General features: G+C 43.9%; 1 protein-coding gene across 4 annotated transcripts; it reads left to right on the plus strand.

Moving 5' to 3' along the window:
- Positions 1-3,991: 3,991 nt before the first annotated feature.
- hirip3 (HIRA interacting protein 3) lies at positions 3,992-27,478 on the plus strand. 4 transcript variants are annotated; one of them, XM_021624319.2, is made up of 8 exons: positions 3,992-4,637; positions 5,608-5,728; positions 8,742-8,895; positions 9,359-9,958; positions 10,125-10,309; positions 11,612-11,756; positions 12,489-12,587; positions 26,197-27,478. In XM_021624319.2, the coding sequence occupies exons 1-8, from the start codon at positions 4,567-4,569 to the stop codon at positions 26,382-26,384; spliced, it is 1,563 nt and encodes a 520-aa protein (XP_021479994.2). In that variant the 5' UTR covers positions 3,992-4,566; the 3' UTR covers positions 26,385-27,478. The 4 variants fall into 4 exon arrangements, with proteins under 4 accessions (XP_021479994.2, XP_021479995.2, XP_021479992.2 ...); XM_021624320.2 differs by having other exon boundaries at positions 4,376-4,637; positions 9,368-9,958; XM_021624317.2 differs by having other exon boundaries at positions 4,399-4,637; positions 5,608-5,740.
- The last annotated feature ends 456 nt before the right edge of the window (positions 27,479-27,934 follow it).

Raw genomic sequence — 27,934 nt, forward strand, 5'->3', positions numbered from 1 at the left:
GAATAATTTTGCACGCCCAATTTTTCAGTTTTTGATTTGTTAAAAAAGTTTGAAATATCCAATAAATGTCGTTCCACTTCATGATTGTGTCCCACTTGTTGTTGATTCTTCACAAAAAAATTAAATTGTATATCTTTATGTTTAAAGCCTGAAATGTGGCAAAAGGTCGCAAAGTTCAAGGGGGCCGTATACTTTCGCAAGGCACTGTATATCCTTCCTGCCCTGCCTATCTCAGGTCTTCGAAAGCCAAGTCAACAAACAGATCACTGACCATCTCAAATCCCACCGTACCTTCTCCGCTGTGCAAACTGGTTTCCGAGTCGGTCACGGGTGCACCTCAGCCACGCTCAAGGTACTAAACGATATCATAACTGCCATCGATAAAAGACAGTACTGTGCAGCCGTCTTCATCGACCTGGCCAAGGCTTTCGACTCTTGTCAATCACCATATTCTTATCGGCAGACTCAGTAGCCTCGGTTTTTCTAATGACCGCCTTGCCTGGTTCACCAACTACTTTGCAGACAGAGTTCAGTGTGTCAAATCGAAGGGCATGTTGTCCGGTCCTCTGGCTCCATGGGGGTGCCACAGGGTTCAATTCTCGGGTCGACTCTATTCTCTGTATATATCAATGATGTTGCTCTTGTTGCGGGCAATTCCCTGATCCACCTCTACGCAGACGACACCATTCTGTATACTTCTGGCCCTTCCTTGGACACTGTGCTATCTAACCTCCAAACGAGCTTCAATGCCATACAACACTCGTTCCGTGGCCTCCAACTGCTCTTAAACGCTAGTAAAACAAAATGCATGCTTTCAACCGTTCGCTGCCTGCACCCGCACGCCCGACTAGCATCACCACCCTGGATGGTTCCGACCTAGAATATGTGGACATCTATAAGTACCTAGGTGTCTGGCTAGACTGTAAACTCTCCTTCCAGACTCATATCAAACATCTCCAATCTAAAATCAAATCTAGAGTCGGCTTTCTATTCCGCAACAAAGCCTCCTTCACTCACGCCGCCAAACTTACCCTAGTAAAACTGACTATCCTACTGATCCTCGACTTTGGCGATGTCATCTACAAAATAGCTTCCAATATTCTACTCAGCAAACTGGATGCAGTTTATCACAGTGCCATCCGTTTTGTTACTAAAGCACCTTATACCACCCACCACTGCGACCTGCATGCTCTAGTCGGCTGGCCCTCGCTACATATTCGCCGCCAGACCCACTGGCTCCAGGTCATCGACAAGTCCATGCTAGGTAAAGCTCCGACATATCTCAGTTCACTGGTCACGATGGCAACACCCACCCGTAGCACGCTCTCCAGCAGGTGTATCTCATTGATCATCCCTAAAGTCAACACCCCATTGGTCGCCTTTCCTTCCAGTTCTCTGCTGCCTGTGACTGGAACGAATTGCAAAAATCGCTGAAGTTGGAGACTTATCTCCCTCACCAACTTTAAACATCTGCTATCTGAGCAGCTAACCGATCGCTGCAGCTGTACATAGTCCATCGGTAAATAGCCCACCCAATTTACCTACCTCATCCCCATACTGTTTTTATTTATTTACTTTTCTGCTCTTTTGCACACCAGTATCTCTACCTGCACATGACAATCTGATCATTTATCACTCCAGTGTTAATCTGCTAAATTGTCATTATTCGCCTACCTCCTCATGCCTTTTGCACACAATGTATATAGATTTTTTTTTTCCTACTGTGTTATTGACTTGTTTATTGTTTACTCCATGTGTAACTCTGTTGTCTGTTCACACTGCTATGCTTTATCTTGGCCAGGTCGCAGTTGTAAATGAGAACTTGTTCTCAGCTAGCCTACCTAGTTAAATAAAGGTGAAATCAAATAAATAAAAAAAGCATTGGAAACGGTGTTTAAACCGAAGATCTGTGAAGTTATCTTTGAAAGACAGGGTCCTGAAAAAGGGACATTTCTTTTTTTGCTGAGTTTATTATCACACTAGTGACACCTCACACTAGTAAGGTGGCTAGCAATTAGCCAACACCCCTGTCCCTTACCAACCATGGCACTGTTTTACTCAAGGAGCTTGCAAGAGCTGCCAAAGATAACAGTAACGGATGTATATCGTCTGGCTAAGACCAGTAGCAAAGCACCGACCTCCAAGTTGGAAAAAGGATTCAAACTTTGTCTCCAGTTACCTTTTCAACTATGGTAAGGTAAGTTTTGCCAATTTGCCTATCAGACCAGACAAGGACGTTTACTAAAAGCTGTAACGTAGTTTAAGACATGCATTTTATAGTAGCTAGCTAACATTTCTCATTATTTTTATTCCAAACTGTTTTGGAACAGGGACAAAGTGACGAGAGGTCAGCATAGGGGCTTGCTGCTACAGGTCCATGAGGAAAAATTAGAAACCACAGTTTGAGTGTAGGGTGAAAAGTCAGCTGTTTGTGACAGACTACATGCCAGTTACACAGTCAGAGATGAAGCCTAGTCTTAGACTAAGAAGTAACGGTCAATGGAGATCTGCATTAAGAGGCATTGCTTAGTCTAGGACTAGGCTTAACCCATATCTATGAAACCGTTCTTGGTGTAGTAATTGTTCAGTTGTCTTCCTTGCTGTTTATGTAAGCTCTTATGTTGGACGCATTAGATTCAATTTAAACAAGGGCATATACCCTTAATAGAAAAGTTTAAACCCGTATTGCTGTCATGAATTTAGTGGCTGTTGCATCTTTCGCCAGTCACTTCTTCTGTCTGCTGGTCGTGACACATGAGTGATTTTTATAGTCGAATAATTACATTTTTACATCATAGGTTGTACTTAAGCCCTAAGAACCCGTAACAATGCCACATCACTGTTCATGTGTTGCTGGCACTGCATTATGCAACCACTCAGTTGCATTACTATTCCAGTCGGCACACAATTCCCAGATGGGAACACCAGTCGTCCCACCTGTGCACAGCTGCACAGAGGCCTAGCAGCAGTGGCATAAGCCAAGAACTATGGCATGTTTTAATAGCTATACCACATAACATCATATGGTTATAATAATGTCATAATGCTAATAAATTATTTAATGAAAACATAAATTGTCTCATGATTAGATTTAGAATAGTGCCCCTATACTGTCTTTTTACAGGGTCTGCAACCTGGGCCCATAGGAAAAATGACCATCACCAAGCCCACCAAAAAGCACATGGCAGGAGGAGGGATTAGGTGAGTATTATCTAGTCATATTCTATTACACTTTGACTATATAAAATTATTTAATTTCAGGTGGTTTCAAGTACATTGTTTAGATTTGCTAACCACAGCGGCTGCTGTACACTACAGCACCCTTCTTGGAACACTCCCCGACCTCTCAGTTTCCCAGATAGAAGAGACATACAAGAGCTTTGACCCTCTATCCAAGCCATTGATCTGCAGCATAGGGATATCTGCTGAAAAGCAGATATCCCACTTTGGAAAGGTACAGGTGGGGAGCCTCCTGTCTTACCGGGAGCCTCCTGTCTTACCAGCAGCCTCCAATCACAACGTGACACAGTTCACCATAAGGAGACACCAGCATTCCCGTCACTACCCCTAGATGGCAACTTTCAAGGCTGCACATTTGTGCTCAGTGAAGACCAGCTTCACATAGTCTCTTCAGGTGAGAGAATACAGAGATCCAGTGGTGTTCACTAATTAGAAGGGTGACTGGTACTAATGTGTACATGCAAAAGTTCTTAGGCAGGAAAAACTAAATAAACAAGGGAGAAGCTCCTTTATCTTTCAATTAATGAAAGAGAAACAAAACCAATCTCTGAAATTAATTAATTAAAAAGAATTCAGTTAATAATGTTTCTGTCCTCTTGTCTGTGTAAAAAACTCTTTATAACATTTTGTTCAGAGTATAAGCAGAGGTGTTAATTAACAAATGGACGGTCACAGCAAAAAAAAAGTTAAGATGCATTGCAGTAATAGCTCATTGCTCCTTGGCCCATGCCTTCACAAGAGGCCCAAAACTGGGAGTTTTGTGAAAAGCCAAGCCACAGCCCAGATGCAGTTAATGCTTCCCATCGGTGACATGAGGATCTTTTGGACATCGTAGTTATTCCACATCGAATGTACTGCTCCCTTCAGACGGCGAAGCCCACCATAAGGTTCAATGAAATCTTCATTTCCTAAATTTCAATAAAGATGCCGGAACAAATAACGTTAACGTCATTAGCACTAACGTTAGCTAGGTACTGGTAGCTAACATTGCTAGCTAAAGAGACAATCGAATTACAAAAAACACTAACTGAACGGATAAACAGAATTTAAAACACGAATGATTTAAAAAAGCTATAGAAATATGATTATAATATACTGTGGAAATGATAAAACGAGCGATTTCGGGGCGACAGGAAGCTATGTATAGGGTAGGAAGTTGGACGGAAGTGGGCGTTGCTACGTTGTGCAAAAGTTATATTGTCTTGAAATCCACATGACCACACAAACAGCAAGTAAAACGTAGCTAGTTGCGTCATTACGGTTACGCAATGTTGTGGCAAATCTGGAGGGAAAAAATCAAGCAGCAAAGTTTTATCTGGCTAATAAATGGTGTCAGCGGAGGAAACACAGATTCGGAGGTTCGTTTCAGGACAACTCCGTGATTGTCCTGACCTAAGGTAAACTCCCTTTTGCAGTTCCTTTAGACGAAGTCAAATCATGCATTGAAATTCCTGCTAGCTTGTGGCAAAGGTTTAACATACCATAACCGCTCTTGCGTGGTTGGCTTGCATGTTCCCCTGTTTGCCGTGTCTGTTCTCTAACGCCCAGGGCCCGGTTTAGTTATTAGAACCATAGTTAAATCTCGAGCTGATTCCCTAAACCATCTAAAGTTGCACTTAAACGCTCATTAATTACCGATTGCCTCAGACCACTCGAATGCCTCGTTCACAATACCCATAAGCACTATTCGTTATTTTTGAACGACTCTTTTTACTCACTGGAAAGTTGTTATTTTTTTCTGAATGACTCGTTCATAAAAGGCGAGTCTATATATACGTCTGTATTGAGGCCCCCGAAGGGCGCAGTGGTCTAAGCACCTCATCTCAGTGCCAGATGTGGCACTACAGTCCCTGGTTCGAATCCAAGCTGTATCACATCCGGCCGGGATTGGGAGTCCCATAGGGCTGCGCACAATTGGCCCAGCGTTGTCTTGGTTTGGCGGGGGTAGGCCCTCATTGTAAATAAGAATGTGTTCTTAACTGACTTGCCTAGTTACATTTTTTTAATTCACTCTGCAGAAGTCAGAGCATTTATACTTTGTGGAGCAGAGCTCTTGTGAAGAAAGTTGTCTTTCTGTGGATTTTATATGGTGGTTGGCAACCAACTTTAAGGTTAAGGTGCCTTATTTATTTTTTATTTAACTAGGTAAGTCAGTTTAGAACAAATTCTTATTTACAATGACGGCCTACCCCGGTCTAAACCCTACCCAATAATCTTGTCTCTCTAAGGAAATGAAATATATAATGAAATACTACATCCCCTGAAGATTTCCCCAGCACTACGTCATATTCGTCATAATGTCAGTTTCCATTCTCTGTTTCATTGAAAATGTATCTATTTCATTCTCTTTTTTTCCCCCCCTCCTAGCACATTGACTCTTGGCATCTTAAGAGGGCGGTATTTGGCATGTGTTGGCCGGGACTCACTAAACCAGGAGGACAGACAGTTGATGAAGAGAGTGGTAGAGGAGGAACTGCTGAGGATGCAGGTAAAGATGTTTGTGAGTAGATACGATTTTGTCAATCAATATATCTCCCTCAGACCTGGATCAAATAGGTAAGTACTTGAATTAAACTCAATTTAGTTTGCCCAGTACCATGGAACAGTCTCAAAAGTGCAAACCTTCAGCCTAAATCAAGCAGATTGCAGGTACTTTCACATATAGCCTATGTCTGTAAGTATTTGTAAGTAAAGTTTGACATGTATTTGACCCAGAGCTGCTGTCCTGTCTTTCAGTTTGATGCCCCATAACTTTTGATAAAATATTTTCTTTCTCCATCGAGTACACACAGATCTGAAGTGATTGGGTGACCGCTACAGGTCTTGGGTGGTCAGAAGTGTGGAAGGAATCATTTTGAAGTACATTTTGTTCTTAAATACACTGAACAAAAATATAAACGCAACATGTCAAGTGTTGGTCCCATGTTTCATGAGCTGATTTTCCAGATGCACAAAAAGCGTGTACAACAGCTTTCCCGCCAATATCCAGCAACAGCCAATGACAGCCAATGAAGATGAGTGGGACGACATTCCACAGGCCACAATCGACAGCCTGATTAACTCTGTCGCACTGCATGAGGCAAATGGTGATCACATCAGATACTGACTGGTTTTCTGATCCATGCACCTGACTATTTGTATTTTTTAAATTTGTATTAGTAATTTGTAAAAAAAAATGTAGGGTGTCTGTGATCAACAGATCTGTATTCCCAGCCATGTGAAATCCATAGATTAGGGCCTAATGAATTTACAGTGCATTCTGAAAGTATTCCCCTTGACTTGTTCCACAATTTGTTACGTTACAGCCTTATTCTAAAATTGATTGCATTTCCCCCCTCAATCTACACACAGTACCCCATATTGACAAAGCAAAAACAGGTTTTTAGAAATATTTGCACATTTTATCAAATAAAAAAAACTCACATTTACTTTAGCATTCAAACCCTTTACTCAGTACTTTGAATCGCCTTTAGCAGCAATTACAGCGTCAAGTATTCTTGGGTATGACAGTACAAGCTTGACACATTTGTATATGTGGAGTTTCTTCCCTTCTCTGCAGATCCTCTCAAGCCCTGTCAGGTTGGATGGGGAGCATCGCTGCACAGCTATTTTCAGGTCTCTCCCAATATGTTCAAGTCCGGGCTCTGGCTGGGCCACTCATGGCCATTCAGAGACTTGTCTCGGCTGTGTGCTTAGGGTCATTGTCCTGTTGGAAGGTGAACCTTCGCCCCAGTCTTGTCCTGAGCGTTTCATCAAGGATCTCTGTACTTTGCGCCATTCATCTTTCCCTTGATCCTGACTAGTCTCGCTGCCACTGATAAAAAATCCCCACAGCATGATACTGCCACCACATGGTTCACCGTAGGCATGGTGCCAGGTTTCCTCCAGATGTGACACTTGGCATTCAGGCCTAAGCGTTCCATCTTGGTTTCATCAGACCAGAGAACCTTGTTTCTCATGGTCTGAGAGTCTTTGGTGCCTTTTAGCAAACTCCAAGCGGGCTGTCATGGGCGTTTTACTGAGGAGTGGCTTCCGTCTGGCCACTCTACCATAAAGGCCTGACTGGTGGAGTTTTTCAGAGATGGTTGTCCTTCTGGAAGGTACTCCCATCTCCACAGAGGAACTCTGGAGCTCTGTCAGTGACCATCGGGTTCTTGGTCACTTCCCTGCCCAAGGCCCTTCTCCACCGATTGCTCAGTTTGGCTGGGTGGCCAGCTCTAGGAAGAGTCTTGCCGGTTCCAAACTTCTTCAATTTAAGAATGATGGAGGCCACTGTGTTCTTGGAGACCTTAAATGCAGCAGACATTTTTTTTGTACCCTTCCCCAGATCTGTTCCTCAACACAATGCTGTCTCGGAGCTCTACGGACAATTCCTTCGACCTCAAAGCTTGGTTTATGCACTGTCAACTATGGGACCTTTATATAGATGGGTGTGTGCCTTTCCAAATCATGTCCAATGAATTTACCACAGGTGGACTCAATCAAGTTGTAGAAACATCAAGGATAATCAATGAAAACATCAATGAAAACCGCATCTGAGCTCAATTTCTAGTCTCATAGCAAAGGGTCTGAATACTTATAAGCTATTTCTGTTTTTTTAATTTTTTTATAAATGTGCAAAAATAATGTCTTAACCTGTTTTTGCCTTTTCATTATGGGGTATTGTGTGTAGATTGAGGGAACATTTTTTTGGCTTTTTTTGTGTGAATTTTACCCCGTTTTCTCCCCAATTTCGTGGTATCCAATTGTTTAGTAGCTACTATCTTGTCTCATCGCTACAACTCCCGTACGGGCTCGGGAGAGACTAAGGTTGAAAATCATGTGTCCTCCGATACCCAACCAAGCCGCACTGCTTCTTAACACAGCGCGCATCCAACCCGGAAGCCAGCCGCACCAATGTGACGGAGGAAACACCGTGCACCTGGCAACCTTGGTTAGCGCACACTGCGCCCGGCCCGCCACAGGAGTCGCTGGTGCGCGATGAGACTGAGGATCTGAGAAGGATATCCCTACCGGCCAACCCCTCCCTATCCCGGGCGACGCTAGGCCAATTGTGCGTTGCCCCACGGACCTCCCGGTCGTGGCCTGGCCGCGAACCCAGAGTCTCTGGTGGTACAGCTGGCACTGCAGTACAGCGCCCTTAACCACTGCGTCACCCGGGAGGCCGAGGGAACATTTTTTAAAATCCATTTTTGAATAAGGCTGTAACGTAACAATGTGAAAAGTCAAGCGGTCTGACTTTCCGAATGCTCTGCATTTCAATTGACTGATTTCCTTATGAATTGTAACCCAGTTAAATCTTTGATTGTTGCGTTTTTATATTTTTGTTTAGTTTATTTCGGATGAGAAGTCACTACAGTTTTCCAGTCCCAATTACATTACATTCATGTTATTGCTCCTGGTAGGTGCATGCTGTCATGACAGTCCCGAGCTGTTGCATTTATCTCGGTTCGAGCTGGTTTCGATTATAATCTGACCTGGGACCTCTGCCCCTCTCTCAGGACAGTGACAGCAGTGACAATGAAGCCATTATCAACGTTACCCCGATGCCTCTCCACAACAAACGGAAGAGGGGTGAGGAGGAGGAGAAAGGAGGCAGGACCAAAGCAGATGGATCCAAGGCAAAGAGATCTCGGCTTCAGTCGGCCCAATCAGGTCATTTCCAATAGTAGTGGCCCTTGGGTGAAATTCTCCTCACTTAAAACGGCACAGAACTGTTAAAAAAAATGTCTCCGTACTATTTATTTATATTAAGCTTTTTTTATAAATGTCTGAAAATGTATATTATCCAATAACTTGAGTTAGTGTGTTGCAACTTGTCCACAGCTCAACTGTGGTGCAGTCCCATCTATTTCAGTTTTTAATTATAGCGGTGCAATGAAAATGCTGCCCTTTGTCATAGTGAAAGCCCACAGTGTGTGCTGCGGTTCATATTGCTGGTCAAATATTAACTTGAGACACATTTATTCAGATTTGTGTGAACCATGCCTATTATGAAGTTGAGACTCATCCCATGATTTGTTTTAAAGAATTAAGACTTATCTGTGATAGCCACGGTATTTTAAGCAATATTTTCTTAATCTAATTTGGACATTTTATTTCCTTTAACTATTTTAAGATTCCCCAGATTCTGGACTCGAGAGAGTGGGAAATGGAGAAAGGCAGATGGCGGAAGAAGAGGAGGGGAAGGACATGGGAAGTGTTGAGCAAGTTTCCCAAATCGGCACCAAGAAAAACAAAGGGGGACACACAGGAGTACACAATAGTGGGAAGACTGAAACTAGCTCAGAAAGTGATGTTGAGATCAAAACGGTGAATCTGAGGAAGAGAGAACATGACTCTGAAGTCGAGGAAGAAGATTTTGAGGAGAACAAAAAGAGGAAACGAGATGAAACCCACAAACAGGAAAAGGACCAAGTCAATTCAGAAAGTGACTCTGAAGAGGATAAAAAAAGAACGGGAGGAAAAGAAAATGTGGATGTGAAAGTGCAGAGCAAGTGTTTGAAAAGGAGGGAGAGTGGAAATGGGTTAAAGGAAAAACCATTGCAGAGAAGAGAAAGAGTGCAGGTTGTTGGGAGTGACTCGGAGCACATTGGAGAGGCTGAAGTAATGGCGCAGAAAGGGGTAAAAATACAAAAAAATGACAACGACTCCAGGTCAGAGAGTGAGGGAGAAAAGAATGACGGTGCATCTTCAGAGGAAGCCAGCGGGGGAGAGGGTGAGTTATCAAGTGGTTGTGTTCATGAGCATGCATAATGTGTCCTAGTAAAGGCCCAAACATAGTGAAAAATCCAGGGATAGGATACCATTATGTAGCCCCAATGACAAGCGTTCAAGTAATGTACTATTTCCCCCTCCCTAAAGTAATTTTTCTTCTTTCTCAGATGAAACCGAAGAAGTGATGGCTAAGACGAAGGATGAGCCAGCCCAAGACTCTGGCTCATCCCTCCCATCATTGGAGGACGAACAGGAAAGTGAGGTCAGGCCAGAACAGGTGAAAAAGAGGAAGTCTGTGGCGAAGCGGCCAATAAAGGGTGAGAGCAGTGAGAGTGGATCCAAAGGTGGAAAGGTGAGGCCAGCGGCTTCTATGCCAACTCAAGCACACAGTAGGCACAGGTAGTTGCCAACACACTTTCACATTCGCAATGTACTTGGTTCAGACATGGTTCAAATACTGAAGTAGTTCTGAAGGTATTGGATCAATATAATATGCTGTATGATGAAATTACAAGGCAAGGTATATAGTTACTGCTATATTGCCCATGCGTCCCCAAATCCCTTCTGATCTATACAAAGTGTTGCCTGGAAACCCAACGTTGAATTGCATAGAATTCTTGGTTTTGGCCGAAGTTAGCGTTTTGAATCAGGAAAGTTTCCCATCTTGACCTCTACAAGCTAGAATGTTTAATAAATACAATTTTAACATTGATGTAATTATACTTTCCTGTGGATATATTGTCTCGCATTCCCTACCACCGAAAGGACCAACTGAATGAACAACCGGTAAAGTGTGTTAAAATATAATTTTATTCAACATTCTGGTTTGTAGGGGTTGTAAGAGGAAACTTGCCTGACTCAAACGCTAATTTCTGCCTGACGAAGAATTCTATACAATTTTATGTCTGGTTTCAAGGCAATATAAAGTGTAGAGGCAAGGGGCTCTTTCTGGAGTCGGCCTTAGATGGAACCCAAACTGGCTGCGCGCGTGTGCCATCGTGCATAAATGTATTTTGTCCCCATACACCAAACGCGGTCATGACACGCAGGTTAAAATATCAAAACAATTACTTTAATTTGGGGACAGGTCAAAAAGCATTAAACATGTATGGCAATTTAGCTTGCACTTGCTAGCTAATTTGTCCTATTTAGCTAGCTTGCTGTTGCTAGTTAATTTGTCCTGGGATATAAACATTGAGTTATTTTTCCTGAAATGCACAAGGTCCTCTACTCTGACAGTTAATCCACACACAAAACGGTCAACCGAATCGTTTCTTGTCATCTCTCCTCCTAGGCTTTTTAAATTTTTGAACTTATATGGTGATTGGCATCTACACTTTCATAGTATTACCACGACAACTGGCAAAACTGTGTCTTTCAATCACCCACGTGGGTAAAACCAATGAGGAGATGGCACGTGGGTACCTGCTTCTATAAACCAGTGAGGAGTTGGGAGAGTGATCTGCATCAGAAATAGAAATTACTTCTATTTTAGCCCTTGGCAACGCAGATGCTCGTTGGCGCGCCCGAGCACTGTGGGTGCACAAATTTAGTAACATATTTTCCTACATTTATTTTGCAACGCGAGTGGTGTAGTCAGGGTATTAGCCTAGGCTAATCCTGGAAAAATGTGCTCCATCCATGTAACATGAAGGACAACACGGCGGTAGCCAGGCTGAAGCGTTACATCGCCCTCTGTGGTGTGAGACGGAATTACAAGAAGCTCCTGGATGGCTGCTGCTCCATCAAGTCAAAGGTGGCTGTGCTGAAGAGGGAGCTTGAAGAACTGGGTGTCAAAGGTAATTGGGGGGCTTTGGCAATGAATTTGAATTCTCTTATTTGGTCCGTATGCCCTCGCTCACTCCACCAAATTGAAAATGTAAATTGACTGAATAGGTTGTACGCAATAGCTCCATGTAGCCTTTCAATTGGTTAAAGGGCTAATCCACTGTATTGTTCACACCTATGTGATGCTTTTAAAGTCCTGTTTATACCTAGCGCTAATATGTGTCCTTTGTCCTGATCTTGTCAACATTCTGATTGTGCACACATTTTGACATACACATGGTATAAAAATGTCTCTGTCCACTGTGCCGCATTGTTACCAGATTTCCAGGACCCTGCCTGTATGCATAATTGTTTTAATAATATATGTATTTAAAGACTCTTATTGATGTTTTAAGTCAATGGTGCCACCTGTCAATGATTTGAGGGTGAGATGACGATGATTTAAATGGCTTCACTGTCCAGATGCGTCTACACTTGTAAGTATATCCAGACACGATGCGTGCCTGACTACTTCTGAATGTGATCAGATCTTCCTAATCACCATCGAATCACAATGCGTCTTTTAATCTACACCTATATAAAAAAATTGGGGACAATCAGAATGTGGACAAGATTAGTACGAAGGACACATTAGCACCAGGTATAAACGGGGCTGATATCCGTGAGGTGGAGTGAGCCATGGTGGCATTGCTGGACAGTGGAAACTTGCTGGGGACTAATGGCTTCTGTCTCTCCCCCCTCAGGCCAGCCTTCTATAGAGAAGTGTAAGAAAGCCAGACTTAAGAGAGAGGAGGCTCAGGAGTTGGCAGACCTAGATGTCTGCAACATCATAACTACACAAGGTGACATTTTCGCCCACTCCTTAATCAACTGCTTGCTTCTAGATCTTAGCTGATTGCATACCCTGACATTGCACTCTGATTGGCTAGGTGGATATTTTTCTGTTCTATTGCTTTAATAGTCTTATCCAATCTTCTCCATCTTTGTTTCAACTTTAGGTACAGGGAATACTTGTTGAAGCACAAACTGTAGATCTGAAATCAAAATGTAGATCAAATGAACAATAAAGTAAATAAAGTTAGACTGGTTGTAAAAAATTAAACAAAGTAGCAATAAACAGGGTGTCTGAGGGTCCTTAGTCTTAAATTCATTTCAGATTTTTAAAGGCTTTAAGTCTTAATGTCATCAATTTAGTTTTCAAAGGTCTTAACATGTGATGGAGATGACTACATTGTTTCTTACATTGTGCTGCTGCTTAATTGTTGCCACCATGCCCATTTTATTTGTTTAATTCAAATAATACTCGAGGTGCACTTTCAAGATGGAGAGCCCTCCACATGTGCACTTCTGTGTGTGCGAGTCTGGCCATTGCCAGAGGGGGGAAAGAGAAGAGATCAAGGTAGCCTATACAATTTGATAGACCACAACATTAACTAGAGTTGTCCTCTTACCAAATACATTTTGCTTACGTCGGTGATAAGGCTACACAATGTTCCTGCAGATTTTTTGGTGTTCTTAAACCATTATTTTTTCAAACAGTAAGGTGCATTAACCTGCTTCCTGTAATGAAAGCATATGCCCCTATTTCGCTTCTCTCGCACTCCTTCTCCCCCTTTGCACACAGAGTAAAAGGAGAGTTGCAACTCTAGTTAATGTTGTAAATACTACCACCATTACTGTTAACGTACCAGCATTTACACCCGGTGCACATGACCGTAAGAGAGACTGACTAATGGGCCCCAATTGTGTGTTGTCTTTGTGACCGGTATAGTGTTTCATCAGTGATCATTTTTGTTTGCATGATTTTGAGTTGGGTTATGGCCTATTTAGTGTCACCATGTAAGTCTGTGAGTGTTCAGACTTATTCTTTGACAGGTGTTGCTCGCATTTTGTGAAAGGAGAACAATACATTGAACTAAGTCCTGCGCGTAAGCTATACATGAATATAGTGACACGATAGGAAAGATGGTTCAGAAACTTGGGAACCAAGCTCGAGTTATCAGTGTGGCCCTGTCACCGGGACATGTTGAAATAATGTATCGTCACACGTAGAATAGAAACCTTCAGGCTTCTGTCATAACTGTCCATTTATTGGAAAGAAATTGACAATTTACAAGGAGCAGTTTGGAAAACTAATCCCGTCCGATTTGTCCTCTGGAATAACTAATCCTGTGCAAATAAGTCTTTGGTCACGTGTATGCGATGCATACATGTGTGACGTAAAGAGAACAGGTTGAGGGAATAAGGAATGTTTTTCCTAAACAAATTAGGGATTTTGTTCACAGGACTTTTAAGTCAAATGGCTTTATGTTGCAGCTTCAGCAACACGGACAGAGCGATTAACACTTTGTTCTGTTGTGGTGAGACTGTTGTCTTTAAAAAATAATGTATATTTTTTTTAACAAAGCGCAGCAAGTCAGCCCGGCACAATCAAATCGATTGCTGGTTGGACTCACTCGTCATTTGTATGACTTAATTATTTAATCAAACCATGTGCTGAATGCATCAGACAAGCTCAGTGAATATAGTTGATTAGAACGCATAGGATGTGTCAGTATATGAGGAAAATACACATGGAAAAATGTAGACCAATCGATTGGTTGAAATATTGTTTGCGGTGGGGGAAAGCCCTAATTTGAGAAGATGCGGAGCGCGACATTTGCTGTGTATACAGCAAGTAGCCTATATAGGCATACCAATGGAAAGTTTTTGTAGGACATTACATTTACTGTTCGATCAATTGCATGGCTATCTTGCAACAATATCATATTTTAAAGTAAATACACACCTGTATTTGGGGAGTTTCTCCCATTCTTCTCTGCAGGTCCTCTCAAGCTATGTCCGGTTGGATGGGGAGCGTCGCTGCACAGCTATTTTCAGGTGTCTCCAGAGATCGGGTCCAAGCTCTGGCTGGGCCACTCAGAGGCTTGTCCCAAAGCCACTCCTGCATTGTCTTGGCTGTGTGCTTAGGGTCGTTGTCCTGTTGGAAGGTGAACCTTTGCCCCAGTCTGAGGTCCTGAGTGCTCTGGAGCAGGTTTTCATCAAGGATCTCTCTGTACTTTGCTCCGTTCATCTTTGCCTCGATACTGACTAGTCTCCCTGCCGTTGAAAAACATCTCCACGGCATGATGCTGCCACCATGCTGCACCGTAGAGATGGTGCCATGTTTCCTTCAGACGTGACGCTTGGCATTCAGGCCAAAGTGTTCCATCTTGGTTTCATCAGACCAGAGAATCTTGTTTCTCATGGTCTGAGATTATTTTGGTGCCTTTTGTTAAACTCCAAGCGGGCTGTCATGTGCATTTTACTGAGGAGTGGCTTCTGTCTGGCCACTCTACCATAAAGGTTTGATTGGTGGAGTGCTGCAGAGAGAGCTCTCCCATCTCCACAGAGGAACTCTGCAGCTCTGTCAGAGTGACCATCGGGTTCTTGGTCAACTCCCTGACCAAGGCCCTTCTCCCCAGATTGCTCAATTTGGCCAGGCGGCCAGCTCTAGGAAGAGTCTTGGCGGTTCCAAACTTCTTCCATTTAAGAATGGAGGACACTGTTCTTGGGGACCTTCAATGCTGCATAAAATTTTTTAGTACCCTTCCCCAGATCTGTGCCTCGACACAATCCTGTCTCGGAGCTCTACGGACAATTCCTTCGACCTCATGGATTTGTTTTTCCTCTGACATGCACTGTCAAGTATGGGACCTTTTATATAGACAGGTGTGCCTTTCCAAATCATGTCCAATTATTTGAATTTACCACAGGTAATGTACTGTACTTAGTTACATATGTGAAAATCAGTCAATTGAAGTAAATAAACGAGGCCCTAATCTATGGATTTCACATGACAGGGAATGCAGATATGCATCTGTTGGTCAAACACCTTATACAAAATTGGGCCTCATAACGGGCTTCAGGTTCTGGTCACGGTATTTTTGTGCATTCAAATTGCCATTGATAAAATGCAATAATGTTCGTTTGTAGCTTATCCGTCACCATGGGGAACTCTGTTCACAACATTGACATACACAAACTTCTCGCTCACATGATGCTATACACATGGTCTGCGGTTTTGTGTCCGGTTGGACATACTGCCGAATTCTCTAAAATGACATTGGAGGCGGATTATGGTAGAAAAATGTACATTCAATTTTCTGACAACTTTGGTGGACATCTCTGCTGTCAGCATGCCAATTGCGTTCTCCCTAAATTTGAGACATCTGTGGCATTGTGTCTCAGCTGCATATTTTAGTGGCCTTAGTGTCCCCAGCACGAGGTGCACCTGTGTAATTATCATGTCAATTTTGTCACATGCGCTAAATACAACTGTGAAATGCTTACTTACAAGTCCTTAACCAACAATGCAGTTCATGAAATAGAGTTCAGAAAATATTTACTAAATTAACTGAAATAAAAAGTAACACCGTAACAAGGCTATATACATGGGTACAGGTTAGTTGAGGCAATTTGTACATGTAGGTAGGTGTAAAGTGACTATGCATAGATAATAAACGGCGAGTAGCAGCAGTGTAAAAACAAAGGGGTGGGGGGTGTCGTCAATGTAAATAGTCTGGTTGGCCATTTGATTAATTGTTCAGCAGTCTCATGGCTTAGGAGTAGGAGCTTTTTGGAACTGGACTTGGCGCCCCGGTACCGCTTGCTGTGTGGAAGCAGAGAGAACCGTGTATGACTGGGTGGCTGAAGTCTTCAACAATTTTTTGGGGCCTCTCTCATACTCAGCCTAGTATATAGGTACTGGATGGCAGGAAGCTTGGCCCCAGTGATGTACTGGGCCATATGCACTACCCTCTTTATTGCCTTGCAGTCAGATGCTGAGCAGTTGCCATACCAGGCGGTGATGCAACCGGTCAGGGCTCCCGAGTGACACAGCAGTCTAAAGGCAATGCATCTCAGTGTAGGTGGTGTCACTACAGTCCCTTGTTTGATTCCTGTATCACATACGGCTGTGATTGGGACACGAGGTCCCATAGGGTGGCGTACAATTGGCCCAGCGTCGTCTGGGTTTCATAGGCTGTCATTGTAAATAAGAATTTGTTCTTAACTGACTTGCCTAGTTAAAGGTTGAATTTTTTAAATTTTAAATGCTCTCAATGGTGCAGCTGTACAACTTTTTGAGCATCTGGGGACCCATGCCCCATCTTCTGTTTCCTGAGGGGGAAAGGTGTTGTCATGCCCTCTTCATGACTGTCTTGGTGTGTTTGGACCATAGTTTGTTGATGTAGACGCCAAGGAATTTAAATCTCTCGACCCGTTCCATTACAGACCCTCTGTGAATGGGGGTGTGTTCATCCCTCCTTTTCCTGTAGTTCACGATCAGCTTCTTTGTCTTGCTCACGTTGAGGGAGAGGTTGTTGTCCTGGCATCACACCCATCAGGGCTACCACCGTTGTGTCGTCAGTAAACTTAATGATGATGGTGTTGTAGTAATGCTTGGCCACGCAGTTGTGAGTGAACAGGGAGTACAGGAGGGGACTAAGCACACAGCCCTGAGGGGCCCCTGTGTTGAGGATCGGCGTGGCAGATGATGTTGCCTACCCTTAACACCTGGAGGCGTCCTTTCAGGAAGTCAAGGATCCAGTTGCAGAGGCAGTTGTTTAGTCCCAGGGTCCGTAGCTTAGTGATGAGCTTTGTGGGCACTATGGTGTTGAATGCTGAGCTGTACAGCATTCTCAGCATTCTCACGTACGTGTTCCTTTTGTCCAGGTGGGAAAGGGCAGTGTGGAGTGCGATTGAGATTGCGTCATCTGTGGATCTGTTGGGAATTGGAGTTGGTCTAGGCTGTCCGGAAGGATGGTGTTGATGTGAGCCATGACCAGCCTTTCAAAACACTTCATAGCTACTGGCTGGAGTCATTTAGGCAGGTTATTCGCTGCCTTGGGCACTGGGACTATGGGGGTCTGCTTAAAATATTTACCTTAGGTATTACAGACTTGGTCAGGGAGAGGTTGAAAATGTCAGTGAAGACACTTGCCAATTGGTCCACGCATGCTTGGAGTTCACGTCCTGGTTATCCGTATGGCCCCGCGGCCTTGTGAATGTTGACCTGTTTAAAGGTCTTGCTCACATTGGCTACGAAAGGCGTGATCACAGGGATGTAAACAAATTTGTGCACAAATTGAGAGAAGTGTTTTGTGCGTAATGAAACACGGGACCAACACCTTTACATGTTGCGTTTTTATATTTTTGTTCAGTGTAGATGACCAGCAGGGTCAAATAATAATCACATTGGTTGTAGAGGGTGCAAATTATTTTTTTTTTAACTAGCCAAGTCAGTTTAAGAACAAATTCTTATTTACAATGACGGCCTACCCGGATGACACTGGGACACACCCAATCATGGCTGGGTGTGATATAGCCTGGATTCGAACCAGGGTCTGTAGTGACGCCTCTAGCAATGAGGTGCAGCGCCTTAGACCGTTGCGCCACTCGGGAGCCCCTACATGTCAGCACCTCAGGAGTACATATCAGTTGGCTTTTCATAGCCGAGCATTCAGAGGTGGAGACAGCAGGTGCGGAAGGGAGAGGTCCTGTGAACAGGTCGAGGTCAGGGAGCAGTTTGTTTTATTGACAATCCTCCGCTAGTCCTCACAGATTGGGCAACAGATATATTGCTAAGCTTTTATTGTTGATCTCTGGTAATGTGCGACCAAACTCTGGGCCGTGAGATACCATGAAATCTCTACCGAGTCACCTTTGATTTTTAATACAGAGCAGTTTTTTTTGACAACTTGTTACTATATAAATGCAGTCAAAGAGAACCTAAACAACCCTGCCAAGTTCTGGAAGATTATCAAAATCAGTGTAGGGTTCTAATGTAATCAATTCCATACCCAGCATTTGGAAATCAGCTTATGTCCTCCCACTGCTATTAGGGTGGAGATCCCTCAGATGATAATAATAATCGTCCTATCTCTAAACACCCTATCCTGGCCAAAGTCTATGAATCCCTAGTGAACTTGGTTAAACTTCTTAATTGAAAAGAACATACTGAGCGGGGTTCAGTCTGGCTTTAGATCGGGGCACAGCACCACAACTGCAGCTATGGCAGTGGCAAAAGACATAATTAATGCACTTGATAAAAAGCAACATTGTGCTGCGCTGTTTGGATTTATCAAAGGCCTTTGATTCAGTTGACCATGAATTGTTGCTAGCTAGACTCGGAAACGTTGGTCTCAGTGAAGGGGCAGTAAGTTCCTAAACCAATTATCTTTCTGATGTGTGTGTATATACTGACAATCACAAGTCTAGCTTTCTTGATTAATAGAGGTGTGCCCCAGGGTTCCATTTTAGCTCCTGTGTTATCGATTTTTATTTTTGTATTAATGATTTGGGAAATGGGATGCAACCAGCAAAGTTACATCTACAGTGCCTTGCGAAAGTATTCGGCCCCCTTGAACTTTGCGACCTTTTGCCACATTTCAGGCTTCAAACATAAAAAAATAATAAATGTTATATCTTTGTGAAGAATCAACAACAAGTGGGACACAATCATGAAGTGGAACGACATTTATTGGATATTTCAAACTTTTTTAACAAATCAAAAACTGAAAAATTGTCCGTGCAAAATTATTCAGCCCCTTTACTTTCAGTGCAGCAAACTCTCTCCAGAAGTTCAGTGAGGATCTCTGAATGATCCAATGTTGACCTAAATGACTAATGATGATAAATACAATCCACCTGTATGTAATCAAGTCTCCGTATAAATGCACCTGCACTGTGATAGTCTCAGAGGTCCGTTAAAAGCGCAGAGAGCATCATGAAGAACAAGGAACACACCAGGCAGGTCCGAGATACTGTTGTGAAGAAGTTTAAAGCCGAATTTGGATACAAAAAGATTTCCCAAGCTTTAAACATCCCAAGGAGCACTGTGCAAGCGATAATATTGAAATGGAAGGAGTATCAGACCACTGCAAATCTACCCAGACCTGGCCGTCCCTCTAAACTTTCAGCTCATACAAGGAGAAGACTGATCAGAGATGCAGCCAAGAGGCCCATGATCACTCTGGATGAACTGCAGAGATCTACAGCTGAGGTGGGAGACTCTGTCCATAGGACAACAATCAGTCGTATATTGCACAAATCTGGCCTTTATGGAAGAGTGGCAAGAAGAAAGCCATTTCTTAAAGATATCCATAAAAAGTGTTGTTTAAAGTTTTCCACAAGCCACCTGGGAGACACACCAAACATGTGGAAGAAGGTGCTCTGGTCAGATGAAACCAAAATTGAACTTTTTGGCAACAATGCAAAACGTTATGTTTGGCGTAAAAGCAACACACCATCCCCACTGTCAAACATGGTGGTGGCAGCATCATGGTTTGGGCCTGCTTTTCTTCAGCAGGGACAGGGAAGATGGTTAAAATTGATGGGAAGATGGATGGAGCCAAATACAGGACCATTCTGGAAGAAAACCTGATGGAGTCTGCAAAAGACCTGAGACTGGGACGGAGATTTGTCTTCCAACAAGACAATGATCCAAAACATAAAGCAAAATCTACAATGGAATGGTTCAAAAATAAACATATCCAGGTGTTAGAATGGCCAAGTCAAAGTCCAGACCTGAATCCAATCGAGAATCTGTGGAAAGAACTGAAAACTGCTGTTCACAAATGCTCTCCATCCAACCTCACTGAGCTCGAGCTGTTTTGCAAGGAGGAATGGGAAAAAATGTCAGTCTCTCGATGTGCAAAACTGATAGAGACATACCCCAAGCGACTTACAGCTGTAATCGCAGCAAAAGGTGGCGCTACAAAGTATTAACTTAAGGGGGCTGAATAATTTCGCAAGGCACTGTATATACAGTCATACACTGCTCAAAAAAATAAAGGGAACACTTAAACAACACAATGTAACTCCAAGTCAATCACACTTCTGTGAAATCAAACTGTCCACTTAGGAAGCAACACTGATTGACAATACATTTCACATGCTGTTGTGCAAATGGAATAGACAACAGGTGGAAATTATAGGTAATTATCAAGACACCCCCAATAAAGGAGCGGTTCTGCAGGTGGTGACCACAGAACACTTCTCAGTTCCTATGCTTCCTGGCTGATGTTTTGGTCACTTTTGAATGCTGGCGGTGCTTTCACTCTAGTGGTAGCATGAGACGGAGTCTACAACCCACACAAGTGGCTCAGGTAGTGCAGCTCATCCAGGATGGAACATCAATGCGAGCTGTGGCAAGAAGGTTTGCTGTGTCTGTCAGCGTAATGTCCAGAGCATGGAGGCGCTACCAGGAGACAGGCCAGTACATCAGGAGACGTGGAGGAGGCCGTAGGAGGGCAACAACCCAGCAGCAGGACCGCTACCTCCGCCTTTGTGCAAGGAGGAGCACTGCCAGAGCCCTGCAAAATGACCTCCAGCAGGCCACAAATGTGCATGTGTCTGCTCAAACGGTCAGAAACAGACTCCATGAGGGCCCGACGTCCACAGGTGGGGGTTGTGCTTACAGCCCAACACCGTGCAGGACGTTTGGCATTTGCCAGAGAACACCAAGATTGGCAAATTCGCCACTGGCGCCCTGTGCTCTTCACAGATGAAAGCAGGTTCACACTGAGCACATGTGACAGAGTCTCTGGAGACGCCGTGGAGAACTTTCTGCTGCCTGCAACATCCTCCAGCATGACCGGTTTGGTGGTGGGTCAGTCATGGTGTGGGGTGGCATTTCTTTGGGGGGGCCGCACAGCCCTCCATGTGCTCGCCAGAGGTAGCCTGACTGCCATTAGGTACCGAGATGAGATCCTCAGACCCCTTGTGAGACCATATGCTGGTGCGGTTGGCCCTGGGTTCCTCCTAATGCAAGACGATGCTAGACCTCATGTGGCTGGAGTGTGTCAGCAGTTCCTGCAAGAGGAAGGCATTGATGCTATGGACTGGCCCGCCCGTTCCCCAGACCTGAATCCAATTGAGCACATCTGCGACATGTCTCGCTCCATCCACAAACTTGCACCACAGACTGTCCAGGAGTTGGCGGATGCTTTAGTCCAGGTCTGGGAGGAGATCCCTCAGGAGACCATCCGCCACCTCATCAGGAGCATGCCCAGGCGTTGTAGGGAGGTCATACAGGCACGGGGAGGCCACACACACTACTGAGCCTCATTTTGACTCGTTTTAAGGACATTGCATCAAAGTTGGATCAGTGTGGTTTTCCACTTTTAATTTTGAGTGTGACTCCAAATCCAGACCTCCATGGGTTGATAAATTTGATCTCCAGTGATAATTTTTGTGATTTTGTTGTCAGCACATTCAACTATGTAAAGAAAAAAGTATTTAATAAGAATATTTCATTCATTCAGATCTAGGATGTGTTATTTTAGTGTTCCCTGTATTTTTTTGAGCAGTGTATATTCATGTGCTCCTTCTCTGGTTCAGGCTGTTGACAAGCTCCAGACTGCTTTTCAGTCACTGCAGGCCTCCCTTTATGTACTTTTACCAGAGCTAGAACTCTGCCAGAGAACGTTAGCATTGTCACATCTGGTGATTTGAAAAAGTGGCATCCTACAAATACCTAGGCATTTGGTTGGATGACAAGTTGTCCGTCAAAGTTCATGTGGATAGTCTTGTGACAGAGCTTGAATGGAAATTGGGTTTCTATTTTCGTTATGAGGCTTGCTTCCTACTTATGGCTAGAAAGAGGCTTGTCCAGGACACTTTTCTTTCTGTAATTGATTATGGTGGCACAGCGGAGAAGTTACGGTGGGATTCGAGATGGTCAGTGATCTGTTTGTTGACTAGGCTTTCGAAGACCTTAGATAGGCAGGGCAGGATGGATATAGGTCTGTAGCAGTTTGGGTCCAGGGTGTCTCCCCCTTTGAAGAGGGGGATGACTGCGGCAGCTTTCCAATCCTTGAGGATCTCAGACGATATGAAAGAGCGGTTGAACACGCTGGTAATAGGGGTTACGACAATGGCGGCGGATAGTTTCAGAAATAGAGGGTCCAGATTGTCAAGACCAGCTGATTTGTACGGGTCCAGGTTTTGCAGCTCTTTCAGAACATCTGCTATCTGGATTTGGGTAAAGGAGAAGCTGGGATGCTTGGGCGAATAGCTGCGCGGGGGGGGGGGGGCTGTTGGCCGAGGTAGGAGTAGCCAGGAGGAAGGCATGGCCAGCCGTTGAGAAATGCTTGTTGAAGTTATCGATTATCATGGCTTTTTCAGTGGTGACCGTGTTACCTAGCCTCAGTGCAGTGGGCAGCTGGGAGGAGGTGCTCTTGTTCTCCATGGACTTTAGTGTCCCAGAACTTTTTGGAGTTAGAGCTACAGGATGCAAATTTCTGCTTGAAAAAGCTGGCCTTTGCTTTCCTGACTGACTGCGTGTATTGGTTCCTGATTTCCCTGAACAGTTGCATATCGCGGGAACTATTTGATGCTAATTGCAGTCCGCCACAGGATGCTTTTATGGTGGTCGAGGGCAGTCAGGTCTGGAGTGAACCAAGGGCTATATCTGTTCTTAGTTCTGCATTTTTTGAACGGAGCATGCTTATCTAAGATGGTGAGGAAGTTACTTTTAAAGAATGACCAGGCATCCTCAACTGACGGGATGAGGTCAATATCCTTCCAGCATACCCGGGTCAGGTCGATTAGAAAGGCCTGCTCGCAGAAGTGTTTTAGGGAGCGTTTGACAGTGATGAGGGGTGGTCGTTTGACTGCGGATCTGTAGCGGATGCAGGCAATGAGGCAGTAATCGCTGAGATCCTGATTGAAGACAGCGGAGGTGTATTTGGAGGGCCAGTTGGTCAGGATAACGTCTATGAGGGTGTCATTGTTTACAGATTTAGGGTTGTACCTGGTGGGTTCCTTGATGATTTGTGTGAGATTGAGGGCATCTAGCTTAGATTGTAGGACTGCCGGGGTGTTAAGCAAATCCCAGTTTACCTAACAGAACAAACTCTGAAGCTAGGAGGGGGGGCGATCAATTCACAAATGGTGTCCAGGGCACAGCTGGGAGCTGAGGGGGGTCGGTAAGCAGGCGGCAACAGTGAGAGACTTATTTCTGGAGAGAGTCATTTTTAAAATTAGTAGTTCGAACTGTTTGGGTATGGACCTGGAAAGTATGATATTACTTTGCAGGCTATCTCTGCAGTAGACTGCAACTCCGCCCCCTTCGGCAGTTCTATCTTGACAGAAAATGTTATAGTTGGGTATGGAAATCTCAGAATTTTTGGTGGCCCTCCTAAGCCAGGATTCAGACACGGCAAGGACATCAGGGTTGGCAGAGTGTGCTAAAGCAGTGAGTAAAACAAACTTAGGGAGGAGGCTTCTGATGTTGAGATGCATGAAACCAAGGCTTTTTCGATCACAGAAGTCAACAAATGAGGGTGCCTGGGGACATGCGGGGCCTGGGTTTACCTCCACATCACCCGCGGAACAAAGGAGGAGTAGTATGAGGGTGCGGCTAAAGGCTATTAAAACTGGTCGCCTAGAGCGTTGGGGACAAAGAATAAAAGGAGCAGATTCCTGGGCATGGTAGAATATATTTAGGGCAGACGGGTATGGTGGGGTGCGGGTACAGCGGAGGTAAGCCCAGGCACTGGGTGATGATAAGAGAGGTTGTATCTCTGGACATGCTGGTTGTAATGGGTGAGGTCACCACATGTGTGGGAGGTGGGACAAAGGAGGTATCAGAGGTATGAAGAGTGGATCTAGGGGGTCCATTGTAAACTAAAACAATGATAACTAACCTGAACAACAGTATACAAGGCATATTGACATTTGAGAGAGACATACAACGAAGCATAAAGTAATCGCAGGTGTTGATTGGGAGAGCTAGCTAAAACAACATCTAACACAACAGCAGGTAAAATGGCGATGACTAGGCAGAGAGGGTCAGATTAACTACACACAGAGCCTGAGTTCGCGGCTGGGGCCGACAGATAAAAAAAATAAAAAGAATGGAGTACCGTGATTAATACAGTCCAGCAGGCATCAGCTATGTGGCCAAGTGATCATAGTGTCCAGAGGGCAGCAGTAGATGGAACAGGGGAGCCGCCACTACGCTAGCACTCGGGCGACACGGCGTTTAAAGTTAGTAGTGTCTGCTCCGACGGCGGTCGGGTGAAGGCACAGCGGATGGAGTATTCGTCGGCAGACCAGTCGTGGTGGTGCGGCGGGGCGCCGTGTCGACAGAGAAGCCAGATGGCAAAAGAGGTATTGTAGAATTTAGTTTGCTAGCCGGGAGATGCGCCTGGCTAACTGGTGCTAGCTTCGTGGCAGTGGCGTTAGCCACTATAGCCAATCGGTAGCAGCGGTGAACCGGTGCCAAGGTCCAGAGTTTACAGCAAGGATCCGGTGGAGTATTGGGCCCTAGCCGTGTATGAGTGGGGTTCGGGTGAACAGCTGAGTAGGCCGGGAGGTGGGATAGCTTCGATGCCACGGTGAGTGCAAACTAGCTGTGAGCTAGCTAGCTGCAAGCTGTGCGCTAGCTAGCTGCAAGCTAGCCGTGAAGATCAGACACGGAAGGAATCCGGCGTTGTTGTGGAGAGGCAGTCCGATACTGGTAGACTGCCGAGTATCTGTGCAGAAGGTAAAAGCTAACAATGACTAATAAATAGCTTGCAGCTAATTAGCTGGTTAGCTTCTGGAGGTTCTAGAATGTGTTCTAAAGTTATTTTTTTTTTTTAAATAATAGCGATACCGTATCACATTGGGTGAGGCAGGTTACCGGAAGGTATAATAAAAGTAAAAATCGAAAGGAGATTGAAAATAAAGTTTAAATATAAATACGAAAAATACACGAGACACGAACAAAACACGTCTTCACTGCTACGCCATCAAGTGCTGTATATTTTACTTTAAGTTCTTGTTTTCAGTGGTATCGTTATGGTATTGAGTATCATTATAGCTGGTATTGGTATCGAAGCCAAAATTCTTATTTTATGATCTAGCTAATGATTTAGCCAATTGGAGTAGCCTAAGCAAAATGCAGATGGGCAACCTCATACTTCAGCCATCTATAGCCTAGCCACTATGCTATTACATCCGTTAGGCTACAGGAGAATGCTCATTGCTAAAATAGCACACCTGCCTGAGGCTATAGCCTTTGACGCAAGAGCCATCCCTAAACATATGGGAATATTAGCAGGTGTGTGGCACGCAGACCTCAATTTTTATTAAATTGTATTCAAAATGGCATTCAAGATCTTAAGTCCCTTAAATTCTACTTCATGGAACCTGCAGATACCCTGAATAAAATCAGATGCTATAGGCCATGCAAAAATGGGTCTCTAAACAGGATTTAAAAACCTCAGTGGTATCTGCCTCTCTTACCGGACAGGGTAAATTACCTCTGATATAATGACACTGCTGCTAACTACTAACTCAACAAATCAATGTGTCACTTTGTCTATTAATGAAGACAAAGTAGTAGGGTAAAACCAAAAATGGTCACATTGATGGACGTACTAATTGATAAATTAACTACTAATGTTCTCCCTCTCTCAGGTCGTCCAAAGCGGAGAGGGGTGTCCATATGGCAGCAACAGTCCTCCCCTCCATCCTCTGCTTATAAGCGTGTAGTCAACTCAAGCTCAGACAGTGAAGAGGACAGTCACGCAGGCAGGGGGCGCAAGAGAGCCACAGACTGGAGTAATCTGCAGGGGATCATCAGTGATGATGCAGACAGCAACTGACAGGCTTTGCTCTTCTGGTCAGGAGGATCAAGTTGCCTCCAGAAGAAGTCTAGAAGTCTTCACAGGTCCAAAAAGTTGGACCGGTACCGAAATGGACCTTGGGCTTTCCCACCCGGACCCGATATGCATAAAACATTCTAGACCCGTTCCTGGTCGGCTCCACACCCGATCCGAATGAGAAAAGCAACAGAAAAGTATTATTTTTTTAAGCTACTTTATTCTGGAAACGAACCCGACCGAGTATTTGGGTACAGATGGGTCCGTGAAGACCTTCACTTTTGCATTTTCCTCTACACTATGGAAGCTTAGTTGCTGGTTGTTTTACTGCCCATTTTAGCTTAATGTTGTCTGTATGGTTCTCAGATACACATGATTAAGGCCTAGATTCAATCAGACCAGCAATGGCAAACACTTGCATAGCAGATGTTTTGGTGGTGTCAGAGATGGAACTGTGTTTGTGCTGTCAAATCTGTGAGCAGCTGCTGTTGCAGTCATTGTCACAAAGCCACTGGTATTAAAGTTCACAATGAGGCTATATAGAAATAATTACACTCAAATTGAAAATCATTAACGAAATAATGAGGATTTCTATCATCCTAATCGAGGTGTAGATTACATCTCACATTCCAGTGTTCGAACTTGTAAACAAGGCTGAATGGGATTTCTGTTATGAGCGACTCCGTGCAGCCAATGGCAATGTCCACATTAGGTGTAAATGCTTGGAGCCACTTGTGGATTTGACAACTTTAAAACAGTTCGACCTCTGACACCACTTGCTTTCTAAAGCGGATCTGATTGAATAGAGCCCTAAATCAGTTTCTTCCCTCATTAAAACACTTAGTTGTAGGCTAAACAAACCTTTGCAATATAAGCTTTTGTCTTAATTACTTCAGTGTTGCCATGTACAAAGAAAAAAGGTATATTCTTGTATATAGGTACGCAAATATGACTTTTCCTTCTATTGCCGTACAGTTTGAGACAGTTTGAGACACGTTAGGTTAGCTGTTGAGTCAAGTGTGTGATTTAAATTACTATTAGTGCTGTGTTCTGTTCCATTTAAGTCATGATTCAATAAAGCTTTAGATTTGTATAAATGGTAAGTGTGTTGTCCTTTTCATTGATCAAATAAGGTTGACACTGGTTGCATTTCAATTTGAACATTCTCAGATTTTAGGACACTAGCACCACCCTGCCCTTAAATTCCCATATTCAAATCCCCTAATCAAATCAGTGACTTCGCTTCACAATCCATTTGAGATACTTTTGGATTATTATTTGGACATGATGTGCGAATAATGCTAATATCGTTATGACTTGAATGGGATTCTTGCCACAAATGCTAAAACATTAGCATTTGGAAACGGTGCCAGGGAAATGAAACCAAAGCATCGATTGCTGTCCAACCTTGCCCATAGCCAGGGGTGTTTACAGTCCACTGATTCTGTTTGGATTTATTTATGTCCCACCACATTCCGTTTGCTTTTGTCCAAGAAACGTTTTGCAACAGACTTGGCGGAATGACAATACCCGTGTTTACAGGGTAAAGAAAT

The sequence above is a fragment of the Oncorhynchus mykiss genome, chromosome 12, assembly GCF_057628025.1.
Source record: "Oncorhynchus mykiss isolate SJ-2025 chromosome 12, ASM5762802v1, whole genome shotgun sequence".
NCBI classification, from domain to species: Eukaryota; Metazoa; Chordata; class Actinopteri; order Salmoniformes; family Salmonidae; genus Oncorhynchus; species Oncorhynchus mykiss.